The following is a 13,664-nucleotide window of genomic DNA, read 5'->3' on the forward strand; positions in this document are numbered from 1 at the left end:
CAATTGCAAGGAAAAACTTCATGGCTGACGTATCTCCAAACTGGTAGGAGGCTGGAAAAATAACTCTTGTGGCTAAAGGGAACTCCCACACACACTGGATGGGGAGGTGAGGTCAGACACCAATCTCAACATCTGAATTCATCCAGTCTGGTTGACTATGGAGTGATTTGGATGCTTAAGCCAGCACTGAGGATGCTTACCATAGGTAGTTGTATACCACCAATCTGCAGAGAAAATTAAAATAGGATTAGAATGGATGGAAATAGAACAAACGTGGCTCAAGTAATGAGTACATAGGACAGGGACAGTGGGGTTTGGGGAGTTCTGCTAGCTGAGAGTAAAAGGGGCATTGTGATCATTTTTCACAGGGTCATGACAGTTGCACATCTGCATCCTGCCACTTTCCTCCTGGGTGTGCTGTGCAAGTCGACTGCTCTGCTAACTTATCTGTGACAAAGCATTGCCTACATCAATCAGGTCCCTTCACATCTCTCGCTTGGCGAGTTTTTTTGTCCCTTAGAAAACCCTTGCCACTTGTCTATCTTCACTCATGGACAACTGAGGGGATTCTCATATGAAGCCTGGAAGAAAGAGTCAGGGTCATCGAGGGTCAACCTGGAGCCAACTAGGTAGCCCTGTACCCAGAACACATCCATCACTCCCATCCCCTGGGCTCTGTCCCACCACTATGGATATATACATTGGATGCTGATGAATCTGAGGATCTTGTAAGCCCTGAGCTGTGGAGAGGTTCCAGCCTGCTCTGATGGCCCTTCAAGAAGACATAAGTGGTCATCAGGTTCCATTCTCCCACTCAACTTGTCAGCCCAAGCTGCATACAGCTGAAATTCAAGGCACCCATGGCCTGGTCTCTGAACTTGTGGTCAGCTCTCTCCTGCAACTGTGGAAGGACTAGGTGAAAACTCATGAGCGCCATGTCTACTTAAGAGCAGCCTGATGGAGACTCAGTGACTGGGTGGGACACAAAATATGCCCATAAGTTCTCAAAAGAGCAGTAACTTCCTCCCAAATGGGAAGAAGAGGGATGGATGGGATAGGCAAAACGGACATTCCAAGTAGGGTCACCAAAGACTCACCTGGCTGGGGTGTGGATTGAGAGACAGCATCTGTGAAAAAGAAGGAAACAGCAGTCAGAAACAAAGCACACGTCTGTTCCAACTGGATCAGTGGTCAAGGAAATTCATCCCCTACCTACTGAGATCTAGCCTCCATGAGCTCCTGAATACACAGAGCCATGGCCTGCCATCATCTCTCAGTCCTGTGGGAGCCCCACCCTATGTCCCACTCCCCTTGCCTGCCATGGTGGGCCTGAATGCTGACATTCAGGAGGTGGAATGTCACTGCCAGGTCAGGACAGGCCACCAAAGCCATTTTGCTATTAGCAAGTGGGAACAGCAAGAGTGAATCTGGGCAGTTAGCCTATTGAGACCCCCATTCCACCAGTCAGGTGCCATGCTCCCAGTGTTTACAGGCTTTTTTAGGATTACTGTAGAAGGTCAACTTGGTCCCCATAGTCCTATGTATTTCTTTGTCATTCCATGTTCTAGTGAGCTGCCGTTTCCTGCACCTTCCCCACTTCCCAAGTGCTCTTCACTGCCCTCAGAACTGGCAATTGAAACTGCCATCCTGTTCTCTGAATTGGCTTTAAGGAGGACCCAGAATAACAAACCATGGAGTGAAGGTAGTTCAGTTTACAACCAAATTCCCAAAACCTGTGCCTTGAGGAGTAACGCCCTGGGAAATAGGATGTAGACTGAGCAGATGGTCTTACTGACAGAAAGGGCACATAGCCACTGCCCACTGCATGACGGATGGTCTTCTTCACCTCCTGTGCCATTGAGGCTCCAAAGCAATACAGGTCCACACGGGAGGGAGTTGCCCCTAATGTTCCATTACAGGGAACCAGTTGTCCCCAGGAAAGCTGGCAAGGCACAGCACATCCGGGAGAGAGTCATGGGGGCACCCGTATAATTATCAGATGGAAAGATCACTAAGAATGGGGACCTGGGATTTTCGAGGTTCACCTGAGCAGATGACACCTGCATCTTCTGAGTGTCCACAGTTGTGTGAGTTCCAGCCATTGTGGGGGCAGCTCCACAGGTAGGACTCGTGCCCAGAGCAGCGCACATTGTCCAGCACAATCGGGCCTGAGCCCTGACCAAAGCGGGCATAACCTGGGGCCGAGGTGGCCCAGCCACAGCCCAGCTGCCTGCAGACCACGTTGGCATCACTGGTGTCCCAGTCGTCATCACACACGGTGCCCCACGAGCCTCCGTACAGGACCTCTACGCGGCCCTGACACCGGTCACCTCCGTTCACCAGCCTCAGGGCCAAACCCGATTCGGTCCCTGGCAGAAGACAGGAAAACAGTCTTTCTCTGTGTCCTTGAAGGAAGAACTCCTGCACTCTCAGTACTGGACCATTCCCTTCAGGGGGTGCATGCTGTGGGTTCAATTAATGTTCCCCAGCAACAGGACTCTCCTAAACGCCTTCAACCTCATTCCAACTCAAGGGCCCGTTTGATGCTATCCTTGAATGTCAGTGGACTAACACATGTTCACTGATGGTTGTCCACAACGTCAGGATTTCAATCCTGAACCCCATATACAAGGGGAAAGTAGAAGCCCGCTTCCTCACATCGGACCACTGGACCACCCTGAACACTTGCTTCAGGCCCAGGGATCCAACACAGCAGCCACCAGCAGCCACGATGCTGTCCTACATCGTAGTGTTCGGAAGGTCTACCTTCACCCCACTGTCCTATATCAGGGACGCTCCTCCTGGACCCAAAGCTTGGGCTGAAGGATCTTTTTCCGATGATCATTTGCTCTTGTTCTCTCCAGCCCCAGGCTTGTACTGAATCTTAAACATTCCTTGATAATCGTGACAATGGGTAGTAGTAACTGTCACTGAATTGGAGCTGTGCATACTTAGAGCTGTGGTGGCCTCTGGGTGGCAGAAAAGAAACAAAACGTAGTAGCATTAGGCCTCCTTGCAGGAAGGTCACTTGCCACATTCAGTACTAGATGACACAGCATGATTCCTCAGTCTCCCTTGGACCCTGCCTTCACTACCCAAAGGGCTGGCCCCGCGCACTGACCATACCTGGTCCTCAGACCTTCAGGTGTCTAAAACGTGAGGGCTCTGCTCTTTGAAGAAGAAGGACACGTGCAGCAAGCTCATGAACATACCCCCACCATCACTAGCCTGCAGGAGATGCAAGTCCTAACCACAGTGAAAGAGCACCTCCCGCCCACTAGATGACTACAATAAAAGAGAATGAAGAAGTGTTGGCGAGGATGTGGAGAAAGCGGAACCCTCAGAAGCTCCAGGGGGAAACCGAATTTGGTCCATCTGCTACCCTAAACACTTCTGGGCATCCACAAAATGTAAACAGAAAATCATCATATCAACCGCATTCCCACTCCTAGATATAACCCAAATAATAGAAATAGGTAATTTATATATATATAAATTAGGTAGATAGATAGATAGATAGATAGATACATATGTTGCTGGGAATACTATTGAAAATACCCAAAGATCAAACAGTAAACACGTCTGGCAACAGGTGAAGGGGATTCATATATGGGTGGAGATGCATGTTGCCAATGTCTGCACGCCCCTTCATGGTGGACCTTGAGAAAGTCTGTGGCCTGAAAGAAGCCTGTCACAAAAGACCACCTGATAGCTGCTTCCATTCACAGGAAATGTCCAGAACTGACGAATCCAGAGAGAAGAGAGAGGCAAGGCAGAGAGCAGATGGTCAAGGGAAAGTAGATTGGGATGTGACCGGTTCAGGGAATGAGATATCCATTAGATGTGGTGAGAAACTCTGGTACCGTGTTGTTGTTGAGGGCTGTAGCATTCCGTCAGTAGCCTAAAAGCCTCTCCACAGCACACAGTACAATGCTAACACTTACATAGGGAGAAGCACAGATGATGAGAGGGCAGAACAGCAATAACTCTTTGACTTTTCTCCAGTCTTGGGTCACTGAGTCCCATGATCCTAGTCTCACTGGAGGATGTAACTAGCATGAGCTGAGACTCCTACCATCCCAAAGGAATACAAGCACCAGGTCTTGGGGCCATCCAGCCCTCTCACTTCCCACATAGATACTGCTCTAGCAACTCAGACCCTCATGCTGGGACAGAGGTCAGCTTGAGCAAGGGCCAATGTGGGCTGATATTCTCACAGAGGGGCAAGGCTCTGGGTGGGGACTCTAGGAGCCTGGGCAGCACACAGCAGGGAGACCTTGGGAGAGGGTCAGGCTCTGACAGGGGAGTGTCCTCTTCATGTCTCAAATCTCTTGCCCTGACACCATTCCTTTTATTTAACAAACCAGCTAAAACCTCTTTCCATGAGGTTCAAGGAGGGCCTAGAGCCACTTCCTCATCCTCTCCCCTGGGGAATATGAAGGTGGGCATATGGACCCAGATGACCAGCCCACAGAGCACAGGGACATGGTTCTAGTGAAGCAAGTATTGCCAAACAGACTGTTGAAACTCATTCCAGGATATGTCAGCCAGAGACCAGGGACTAGTGAAGACCTTTCTCCTGGTGACACAGGGGCTTGGGGTGGCAACTGCCCCTCACATGGAGTAAGCAAAGCAAGGGTGAAGCCCGTCCACGTAAGAAACAGGAGAGAGAAGAAAATCTGGCGGCAGATAGTCATGAAACATCCACACCTGAAGTTCCTGAAGGTACACCTGCTCGAAACATCTTAAATGTGAGGACTTTGATATAATAGTTCTGCGCTAGGATAAGAGAAGCCGAGCTGGTTTCCTCTATCACTTACTGATATATCTCCAAACTGGAGGTTGACTGATAATAAAGGACCTCCCTCCCACAGGACCAGGGGGTGAGGTCAGATGCCAAACTCAGGATTTCAGAATTTCCCTGAAACCAGTTGAGTACTGGGAGAATTTGCATACTTTTCAGGATGTGCAGGATGCTTGCCCTAGGGAGTTGTAGCCCACCAATCTTCAGAGAAACACAAAGCAGGATGACAAAGGATTAGAAACTTCTGTATCCCAGTGTTCCTGGAGGTATATCTGATCTAAATATCTTACATGTGAGAGCCATTGAGTTGAGCTCTCTGCTAGCTTTAAAGGAGCTGAACTGGGTTCTTGTCAAATGCAAACAAAAACGTCATGACTGACATCTCCCCAAACTGGTAGGAGGCTGGAAAAATAACTCTTGTGGCTAAAGGGAACCCCCACACACACTGGATGGGGAGGTGAGGTCAGACACTACACTCAACAATCTGGAGTTTCATCCAGTCGGGCTGACTATGGTGTGAATCTGGATACTTAGGCAGGCACTGAGGATGCTGACCATTGGTAGTTGTATACCACCGATATGCAGAGAAACACAAAGCAGGGTTAGAAAGGTTGGAAATAGAACCAAGCTTGGCTCAAGTGATGAGTCAGTGGGACAGGGACAGTGGCTTCTGGTGAGTTCTGTTAGCTGGAGGGGAAAGGGGGAATCATGAGAGATTTTGGCAGGCATCATGACACTTGCACACCTGCATCCTGCCCCCTTCCACCTGCAGGGGGAGGGGCTGTGCAAGCCTCCTGCTCTGATACCTTTTCTGATGCAAAGACCTTGTGTACATCAGCCAGATCCCTCCACATCTCTCAGCCTGGCATGTCCCTTGTCCCTTAGAAACCTTTGCCACTTGTCTATCTTGACTCATAGATGACGCAGGAGATCCTCACAGGAATCTTGGAAGAAAGAGTCAGGAGCATTCAGGGTAACATGGAGCCAGCTGTATATCCCTGTATCTAGAGCACCTTCTTCTCATAGTGGTCTCAAATCCCTGGGGCTCTGTCCCTACCACTTTGGATATACACATTGGATTGTGATAAATCTGAGGGTGATGCAAATGCTGAACATTGGGAAGGATCCAGCCTGCTCTGACGGCTCTCTAAGAAGACATCAGTGCTCCCTATGGCTCCTTCTCCCACTCTGCTGTCTCCCCAGACAGCATTTCAATTGAAATTCTTGGCACCCATGGCTAGTTCTCTGAATTGGTAGGCAACAGTCTCTTGGGATGCTGGGAAAGGATTAGATGATAACTCATGGATGATGGGAAAATGGGGCCATTTGAATCCCGTGTCCACGTAAGAGCTGCCTGTTAGAGGCTCAGTGACTGGGAACCACAAAATGTGCCCACAAGGTCCTCAAGGAGCAATGATTCACCCGAAATGGAGAGAAAAGGGATGGATGGGAAAGGAGAAAAGAAACATTCCAAATACGGTGGCACAGACTTACCTGGCTGGATGGTTGATTCGGGTGGAGTAGCTATGAGAAAGAAACACAAGTCAGACACAAAGCACATGGGTGTTGCAACAAAATCAAAGATCAGAGAACATCATCCTATCTATCCGTCCTGAGATCAAGCCTCCATGTGGTCCTGAGTAGACAGAGCCATGGCCTGCCATAGCCTCTCAGTCCTGTGGGAGCCTAATCCTATGTCCTACTGCCATTGTCTGCCTCAATGTGGCTGAGGACTTAGGATCCAGCAGGTTGAATATCACTGTCAGGCAGACAAGCAACCAGGCACGAGGGACTATCCAACCCTCTCAGTTCTTCCACCCATACTGCACTGTCAACTCAGACCCTGAGACTGGACCAGAGGCCAGTTCAAGAGCAGAGGCCAACATAGGCTGAGACAGCAATTGAGAGGTAGGGCTCTGTGTGGGGGCTGTGGAAGCCAGGGCTGCACTCAGCAGATAGTACTTGGGAGAGGGCCAAACTCAACAGGGCAGTGTTCTCTTCCTGTCTCAAATCTTTTGCACTGATTTTGTGGCAGACAAACTATGCTTTCTATGAAACACACCAGTCAAAATGTCTTTCCATGAGGTTCCAGTAGGGCCTAGTGCCAACTCCTCTCCATTACCTAGGGTAATATGAAGGTGAGCATATGGATCCTGACCAGCCCATCAGACACAGGAACAAGGTTCTAGCAGTTTTTGACAAACAGGCTACCTAGATTCTTTCCAGGAAATGCCAGTCAGTGATCAGGGCACAAGTAGAGTCCTTCTCTTATGACACAGGGGCTTGGGGTTGGCAACTGCCTCTCACATGCAGAAAGCAAAGCAAGGGTGAAGCCCGTCCACATAAGAAACAGGAGAGAGAAGAAAATCTGGTGGCAGATAGTCATGAAACATCCACACTTGAAGTTCCTGAAGGTACACCTGCTCGAAACATCTTAAATGTGAGGACTTTGATATAATAGTTCTGCGCTAGGATAAGAGAAGCCAAGCTGGTTTCCTCTATCACTTACTGATATATCTTCAAACTGGAGGTTGACTGATAATAAAGGACCTCCCTCCCACAGGACCAGGGGGTGAGGTCAGATGCCAAACTCAGGATTTCAGAATTTCCCTGAAACCAGTTGAGTACTGGGAGAATTTGCATACTTTTCAGGATGTGCAGGATGCTTGCCCTAGGGAGTTGTATCCCACCAATCTTCAGAGAAACACAAAGCAGGATGACAAAGGATTAGAAACTTCTGTATCCCAGTGTTCCTGGAGGTATATCTGATCTAAATATCTTAAATGTGAGAGCCATTGAGTTGAGCTCTCTGCTAGCTTTAGAGGAGCTGAACTGGGTTCTTGTCAATTGCAAGGAAAAACTTCATGGCTGACGTATCTCCAAACTGGTAGGAGGCTGGAAAAATAACTCTTGTGGCTAAAGGGAACTCCCACACACACTGGATGGGGAGGTGAGGTCAGACACCAATCTCAACATCTGAATTCATCCAGTCTGGTTGACTATGGAGTGATTTGGATGCTTAAGCCAGCACTGAGGATGCTTACCATAGGTAGTTGTATACCACCAATCTGCAGAGAAAATTAAAATAGGATTAGAATGGATGGAAATAGAACAAACGTGGCTCAAGTAATGAGTACATAGGACAGGGACAGTGGGGTTTGGGGAGTTCTGCTAGCTGAGAGTAAAAGGGGCATTGTGATCATTTTTCACAGGGTCATGACAGTTGCACATCTGCATCCTGCCACTTTCCTCCTGGGTGTGCTGTGCAAGTCGACTGCTCTGCTAACTTATCTGTGACAAAGCATTGCCTACATCAATCAGGTCCCTTCACATCTCTCGCTTGGCGAGTTTTTTTGTCCCTTAGAAAACCCTTGCCACTTGTCTATCTTCACTCATGGACAACTGAGGGGATTCTCATATGAAGCCTGGAAGAAAGAGTCAGGGTCATCGAGGGTCAACCTGGAGCCAACTAGGTAGCCCTGTACCCAGAACACATCCATCACTCCCATCCCCTGGGCTCTGTCCCACCACTATGGATATATACATTGGATGCTGATGAATCTGAGGATCTTGTAAGCCCTGAGCTGTGGAGAGGTTCCAGCCTGCTCTGATGGCCCTTCAAGAAGACATAAGTGGTCATCAGGTTCCATTCTCCCACTCAACTTGTCAGCCCAAGCTGCATACAGCTGAAATTCAAGGCACCCATGGCCTGGTCTCTGAACTTGTGGTCAGCTCTCTCCTGCAACTGTGGAAGGACTAGGTGAAAACTCATGAGCGCCATGTCTACTTAAGAGCAGCCTGATGGAGACTCAGTGACTGGGTGGGACACAAAATATGCCCATAAGTTCTCAAAAGAGCAGTAACTTCCTCCCAAATGGGAAGAAGAGGGATGGATGGGATAGGCAAAACGGACATTCCAAGTAGGGTCACCAAAGACTCACCTGGCTGGGGTGTGGATTGAGAGACAGCATCTGTGAAAAAGAAGGAAACAGCAGTCAGAAACAAAGCACACGTCTGTTCCAACTGGATCAGTGGTCAAGGAAATTCATCCCCTACCTACTGAGATCTAGCCTCCATGAGCTCCTGAATACACAGAGCCATGGCCTGCCATCATCTCTCAGTCCTGTGGGAGCCCCACCCTATGTCCCACTCCCCTTGCCTGCCATGGTGGGCCTGAATGCTGACATTCAGGAGGTGGAATGTCACTGCCAGGTCAGGACAGGCCACCAAAGCCATTTTGCTATTAGCAAGTGGGAACAGCAAGAGTGAATCTGGGCAGTTAGCCTATTGAGACCCCCATTCCACCAGTCAGGTGCCATGCTCCCAGTGTTTACAGGCTTTTTTAGGATTACTGTAGAAGGTCAACTTGGTCCCCATAGTCCTATGTATTTCTTTGTCATTCCATGTTCTAGTGAGCTGCCGTTTCCTGCACCTTCCCCACTTCCCAAGTGCTCTTCACTGCCCTCAGAACTGGCAATTGAAACTGCCATCCTGTTCTCTGAATTGGCTTTAAGGAGGACCCAGAATAACAAACCATGGAGTGAAGGTAGTTCAGTTTACAACCAAATTCCCAAAACCTGTGCCTTGAGGAGTAACGCCCTGGGAAATAGGATGTAGACTGAGCAGATGGTCTTACTGACAGAAAGGGCACATAGCCACTGCCCACTGCATGACGGATGGTCTTCTTCACCTCCTGTGCCATTGAGGCTCCAAAGCAATACAGGTCCACACGGGAGGGAGTTGCCCCTAATGTTCCATTACAGGGAACCAGTTGTCCCCAGGAAAGCTGGCAAGGCACAGCACATCCGGGAGAGAGTCATGGGGGCACCCGTATAATTATCAGATGGAAAGATCACTAAGAATGGGGACCTGGGATTTTCGAGGTTCACCTGAGCAGATGACACCTGCATCTTCTGAGTGTCCACAGTTGTGTGAGTTCCAGCCATTGTGGGGGCAGCTCCACAGGTAGGACTCGTGCCCAGAGCAGCGCACATTGTCCAGCACAATCGGGCCTGAGCCCTGACCAAAGCGGGCATAACCTGGGGCCGAGGTGGCCCAGCCACAGCCCAGCTGCCTGCAGACCACGTTGGCATCACTGGTGTCCCAGTCGTCATCACACACGGTGCCCCACGAGCCTCCGTACAGGACCTCTACGCGGCCCTGACACCGGTCACCTCCGTTCACCAGCCTCAGGGCCAAACCCGATTCGGTCCCTGGCAGAAGACAGGAAAACAGTCTTTCTCTGTGTCCTTGAAGGAAGAACTCCTGCACTCTCAGTACTGGACCATTCCCTTCAGGGGGTGCATGCTGTGGGTTCAATTAATGTTCCCCAGCAACAGGACTCTCCTAAACGCCTTCAACCTCATTCCAACTCAAGGGCCCGTTTGATGCTATCCTTGAATGTCAGTGGACTAACACATGTTCACTGATGGTTGTCCACAACGTCAGGATTTCAATCCTGAACCCCATATACAAGGGGAAAGTAGAAGCCCGCTTCCTCACATCGGACCACTGGACCACCCTGAACACTTGCTTCAGGCCCAGGGATCCAACACAGCAGCCACCAGCAGCCACGATGCTGTCCTACATCGTAGTGTTCGGAAGGTCTACCTTCACCCCACTGTCCTATATCAGGGACGCTCCTCCTGGACCCAAAGCTTGGGCTGAAGGATCTTTTTCCGATGATCATTTGCTCTTGTTCTCTCCAGCCCCAGGCTTGTACTGAATCTTAAACATTCCTTGATAATCGTGACAATGGGTAGTAGTAACTGTCACTGAATTGGAGCTGTGCATACTTAGAGCTGTGGTGGCCTCTGGGTGGCAGAAAAGAAACAAAACGTAGTAGCATTAGGCCTCCTTGCAGGAAGGTCACTTGCCACATTCAGTACTAGATGACACAGCATGATTCCTCAGTCTCCCTTGGACCCTGCCTTCACTACCCAAAGGGCTGGCCCCGCGCACTGACCATACCTGGTCCTCAGACCTTCAGGTGTCTAAAACGTGAGGGCTCTGCTCTTTGAAGAAGAAGGACACGTGCAGCAAGCTCATGAACATACCCCCACCATCACTAGCCTGCAGGAGATGCAAGTCCTAACCACAGTGAAAGAGCACCTCCCGCCCACTAGATGACTACAATAAAAGAGAATGAAGAAGTGTTGGCGAGGATGTGGAGAAAGCGGAACCCTCAGAAGCTCCAGGGGGAAACCGAATTTGGTCCATCTGCTACCCTAAACACTTCTGGGCATCCACAAAATGTAAACAGAAAATCATCATATCAACCGCATTCCCACTCCTAGATATAACCCAAATAATAGAAATAGGTAATTTATATATATATAAATTAGGTAGATAGATAGATAGATAGATAGATACATATGTTGCTGGGAATACTATTGAAAATACCCAAAGATCAAACAGTAAACACGTCTGGCAACAGGTGAAGGGGATTCATATATGGGTGGAGATGCATGTTGCCAATGTCTGCACGCCCCTTCATGGTGGACCTTGAGAAAGTCTGTGGCCTGAAAGAAGCCTGTCACAAAAGACCACCTGATAGCTGCTTCCATTCACAGGAAATGTCCAGAACTGACGAATCCAGAGAGAAGAGAGAGGCAAGGCAGAGAGCAGATGGTCAAGGGAAAGTAGATTGGGATGTGACCGGTTCAGGGAATGAGATATCCATTAGATGTGGTGAGAAACTCTGGTACCGTGTTGTTGTTGAGGGCTGTAGCATTCCGTCAGTAGCCTAAAAGCCTCTCCACAGCACACAGTACAATGCTAACACTTACATAGGGAGAAGCACAGATGATGAGAGGGCAGAACAGCAATAACTCTTTGACTTTTCTCCAGTCTTGGGTCACTGAGTCCCATGATCCTAGTCTCACTGGAGGATGTAACTAGCATGAGCTGAGACTCCTACCATCCCAAAGGAATACAAGCACCAGGTCTTGGGGCCATCCAGCCCTCTCACTTCCCACATAGATACTGCTCTAGCAACTCAGACCCTCATGCTGGGACAGAGGTCAGCTTGAGCAAGGGCCAATGTGGGCTGATATTCTCACAGAGGGGCAAGGCTCTGGGTGGGGACTCTAGGAGCCTGGGCAGCACACAGCAGGGAGACCTTGGGAGAGGGTCAGGCTCTGACAGGGGAGTGTCCTCTTCATGTCTCAAATCTCTTGCCCTGACACCATTCCTTTTATTTAACAAACCAGCTAAAACCTCTTTCCATGAGGTTCAAGGAGGGCCTAGAGCCACTTCCTCATCCTCTCCCCTGGGGAATATGAAGGTGGGCATATGGACCCAGATGACCAGCCCACAGAGCACAGGGACATGGTTCTAGTGAAGCAAGTATTGCCAAACAGACTGTTGAAACTCATTCCAGGATATGTCAGCCAGAGACCAGGGACTAGTGAAGACCTTTCTCCTGGTGACACAGGGGCTTGGGGTGGCAACTGCCCCTCACATGGAGTAAGCAAAGCAAGGGTGAAGCCCGTCCACGTAAGAAACAGGAGAGAGAAGAAAATCTGGCGGCAGATAGTCATGAAACATCCACACCTGAAGTTCCTGAAGGTACACCTGCTCGAAACATCTTAAATGTGAGGACTTTGATATAATAGTTCTGCGCTAGGATAAGAGAAGCCGAGCTGGTTTCCTCTATCACTTACTGATATATCTCCAAACTGGAGGTTGACTGATAATAAAGGACCTCCCTCCCACAGGACCAGGGGGTGAGGTCAGATGCCAAACTCAGGATTTCAGAATTTCCCTGAAACCAGTTGAGTACTGGGAGAATTTGCATACTTTTCAGGATGTGCAGGATGCTTGCCCTAGGGAGTTGTAGCCCACCAATCTTCAGAGAAACACAAAGCAGGATGACAAAGGATTAGAAACTTCTGTATCCCAGTGTTCCTGGAGGTATATCTGATCTAAATATCTTACATGTGAGAGCCATTGAGTTGAGCTCTCTGCTAGCTTTAAAGGAGCTGAACTGGGTTCTTGTCAAATGCAAACAAAAACGTCATGACTGACATCTCCCCAAACTGGTAGGAGGCTGGAAAAATAACTCTTGTGGCTAAAGGGAACCCCCACACACACTGGATGGGGAGGTGAGGTCAGACACTACACTCAACAATCTGGAGTTTCATCCAGTCGGGCTGACTATGGTGTGAATCTGGATACTTAGGCAGGCACTGAGGATGCTGACCATTGGTAGTTGTATACCACCGATATGCAGAGAAACACAAAGCAGGGTTAGAAAGGTTGGAAATAGAACCAAGCTTGGCTCAAGTGATGAGTCAGTGGGACAGGGACAGTGGCTTCTGGTGAGTTCTGTTAGCTGGAGGGGAAAGGGGGAATCATGAGAGATTTTGGCAGGCATCATGACACTTGCACACCTGCATCCTGCCCCCTTCCACCTGCAGGGGGAGGGGCTGTGCAAGCCTCCTGCTCTGATACCTTTTCTGATGCAAAGACCTTGTGTACATCAGCCAGATCCCTCCACATCTCTCAGCCTGGCATGTCCCTTGTCCCTTAGAAACCTTTGCCACTTGTCTATCTTGACTCATAGATGACGCAGGAGATCCTCACAGGAATCTTGGAAGAAAGAGTCAGGAGCATTCAGGGTAACATGGAGCCAGCTGTATATCCCTGTATCTAGAGCACCTTCTTCTCATAGTGGTCTCAAATCCCTGGGGCTCTGTCCCTACCACTTTGGATATACACATTGGATTGTGATAAATCTGAGGGTGATGCAAATGCTGAACATTGGGAAGGATCCAGCCTGCTCTGACGGCTCTCTAAGAAGACATCAGTGCTCCCTATGGCTCCTTCTCCCACTCTGCTGTCTCCCCAGACAGCATTT

The 13,664-nt window shown here is 49.3% G+C and overlaps 1 protein-coding gene across 1 annotated transcript in view; it reads right to left on the bottom strand.

The window, feature by feature from the left end:
- The window catches only part of DMBT1 (deleted in malignant brain tumors 1), a 146,918-nt gene that overhangs the window by 82,822 nt on the left and 50,432 nt on the right, over nt 1-13,664 (bottom strand). The window contains exons 28-34 of the mRNA XM_072804709.1: nt 9,694-10,017; nt 8,746-8,775; nt 7,849-7,872; nt 6,299-6,328; nt 2,046-2,369; nt 1,098-1,127; nt 201-224 (exon numbers count right to left, since the gene is read on the bottom strand). Of these exons, the coding sequence (XP_072660810.1) occupies nt 201-224; nt 1,098-1,127; nt 2,046-2,369; nt 6,299-6,328; nt 7,849-7,872; nt 8,746-8,775; nt 9,694-10,017 (786 nt within the window). The remainder of the gene's footprint in view (nt 1-200; nt 225-1,097; nt 1,128-2,045; nt 2,370-6,298; nt 6,329-7,848; nt 7,873-8,745; nt 8,776-9,693; nt 10,018-13,664) is intronic.

The sequence above is a fragment of the Canis lupus genome, chromosome 29 (assembly GCF_048164855.1).
Source record: "Canis lupus baileyi chromosome 29, mCanLup2.hap1, whole genome shotgun sequence".
Taxonomy (NCBI): Eukaryota; Metazoa; Chordata; class Mammalia; order Carnivora; family Canidae; genus Canis; species Canis lupus.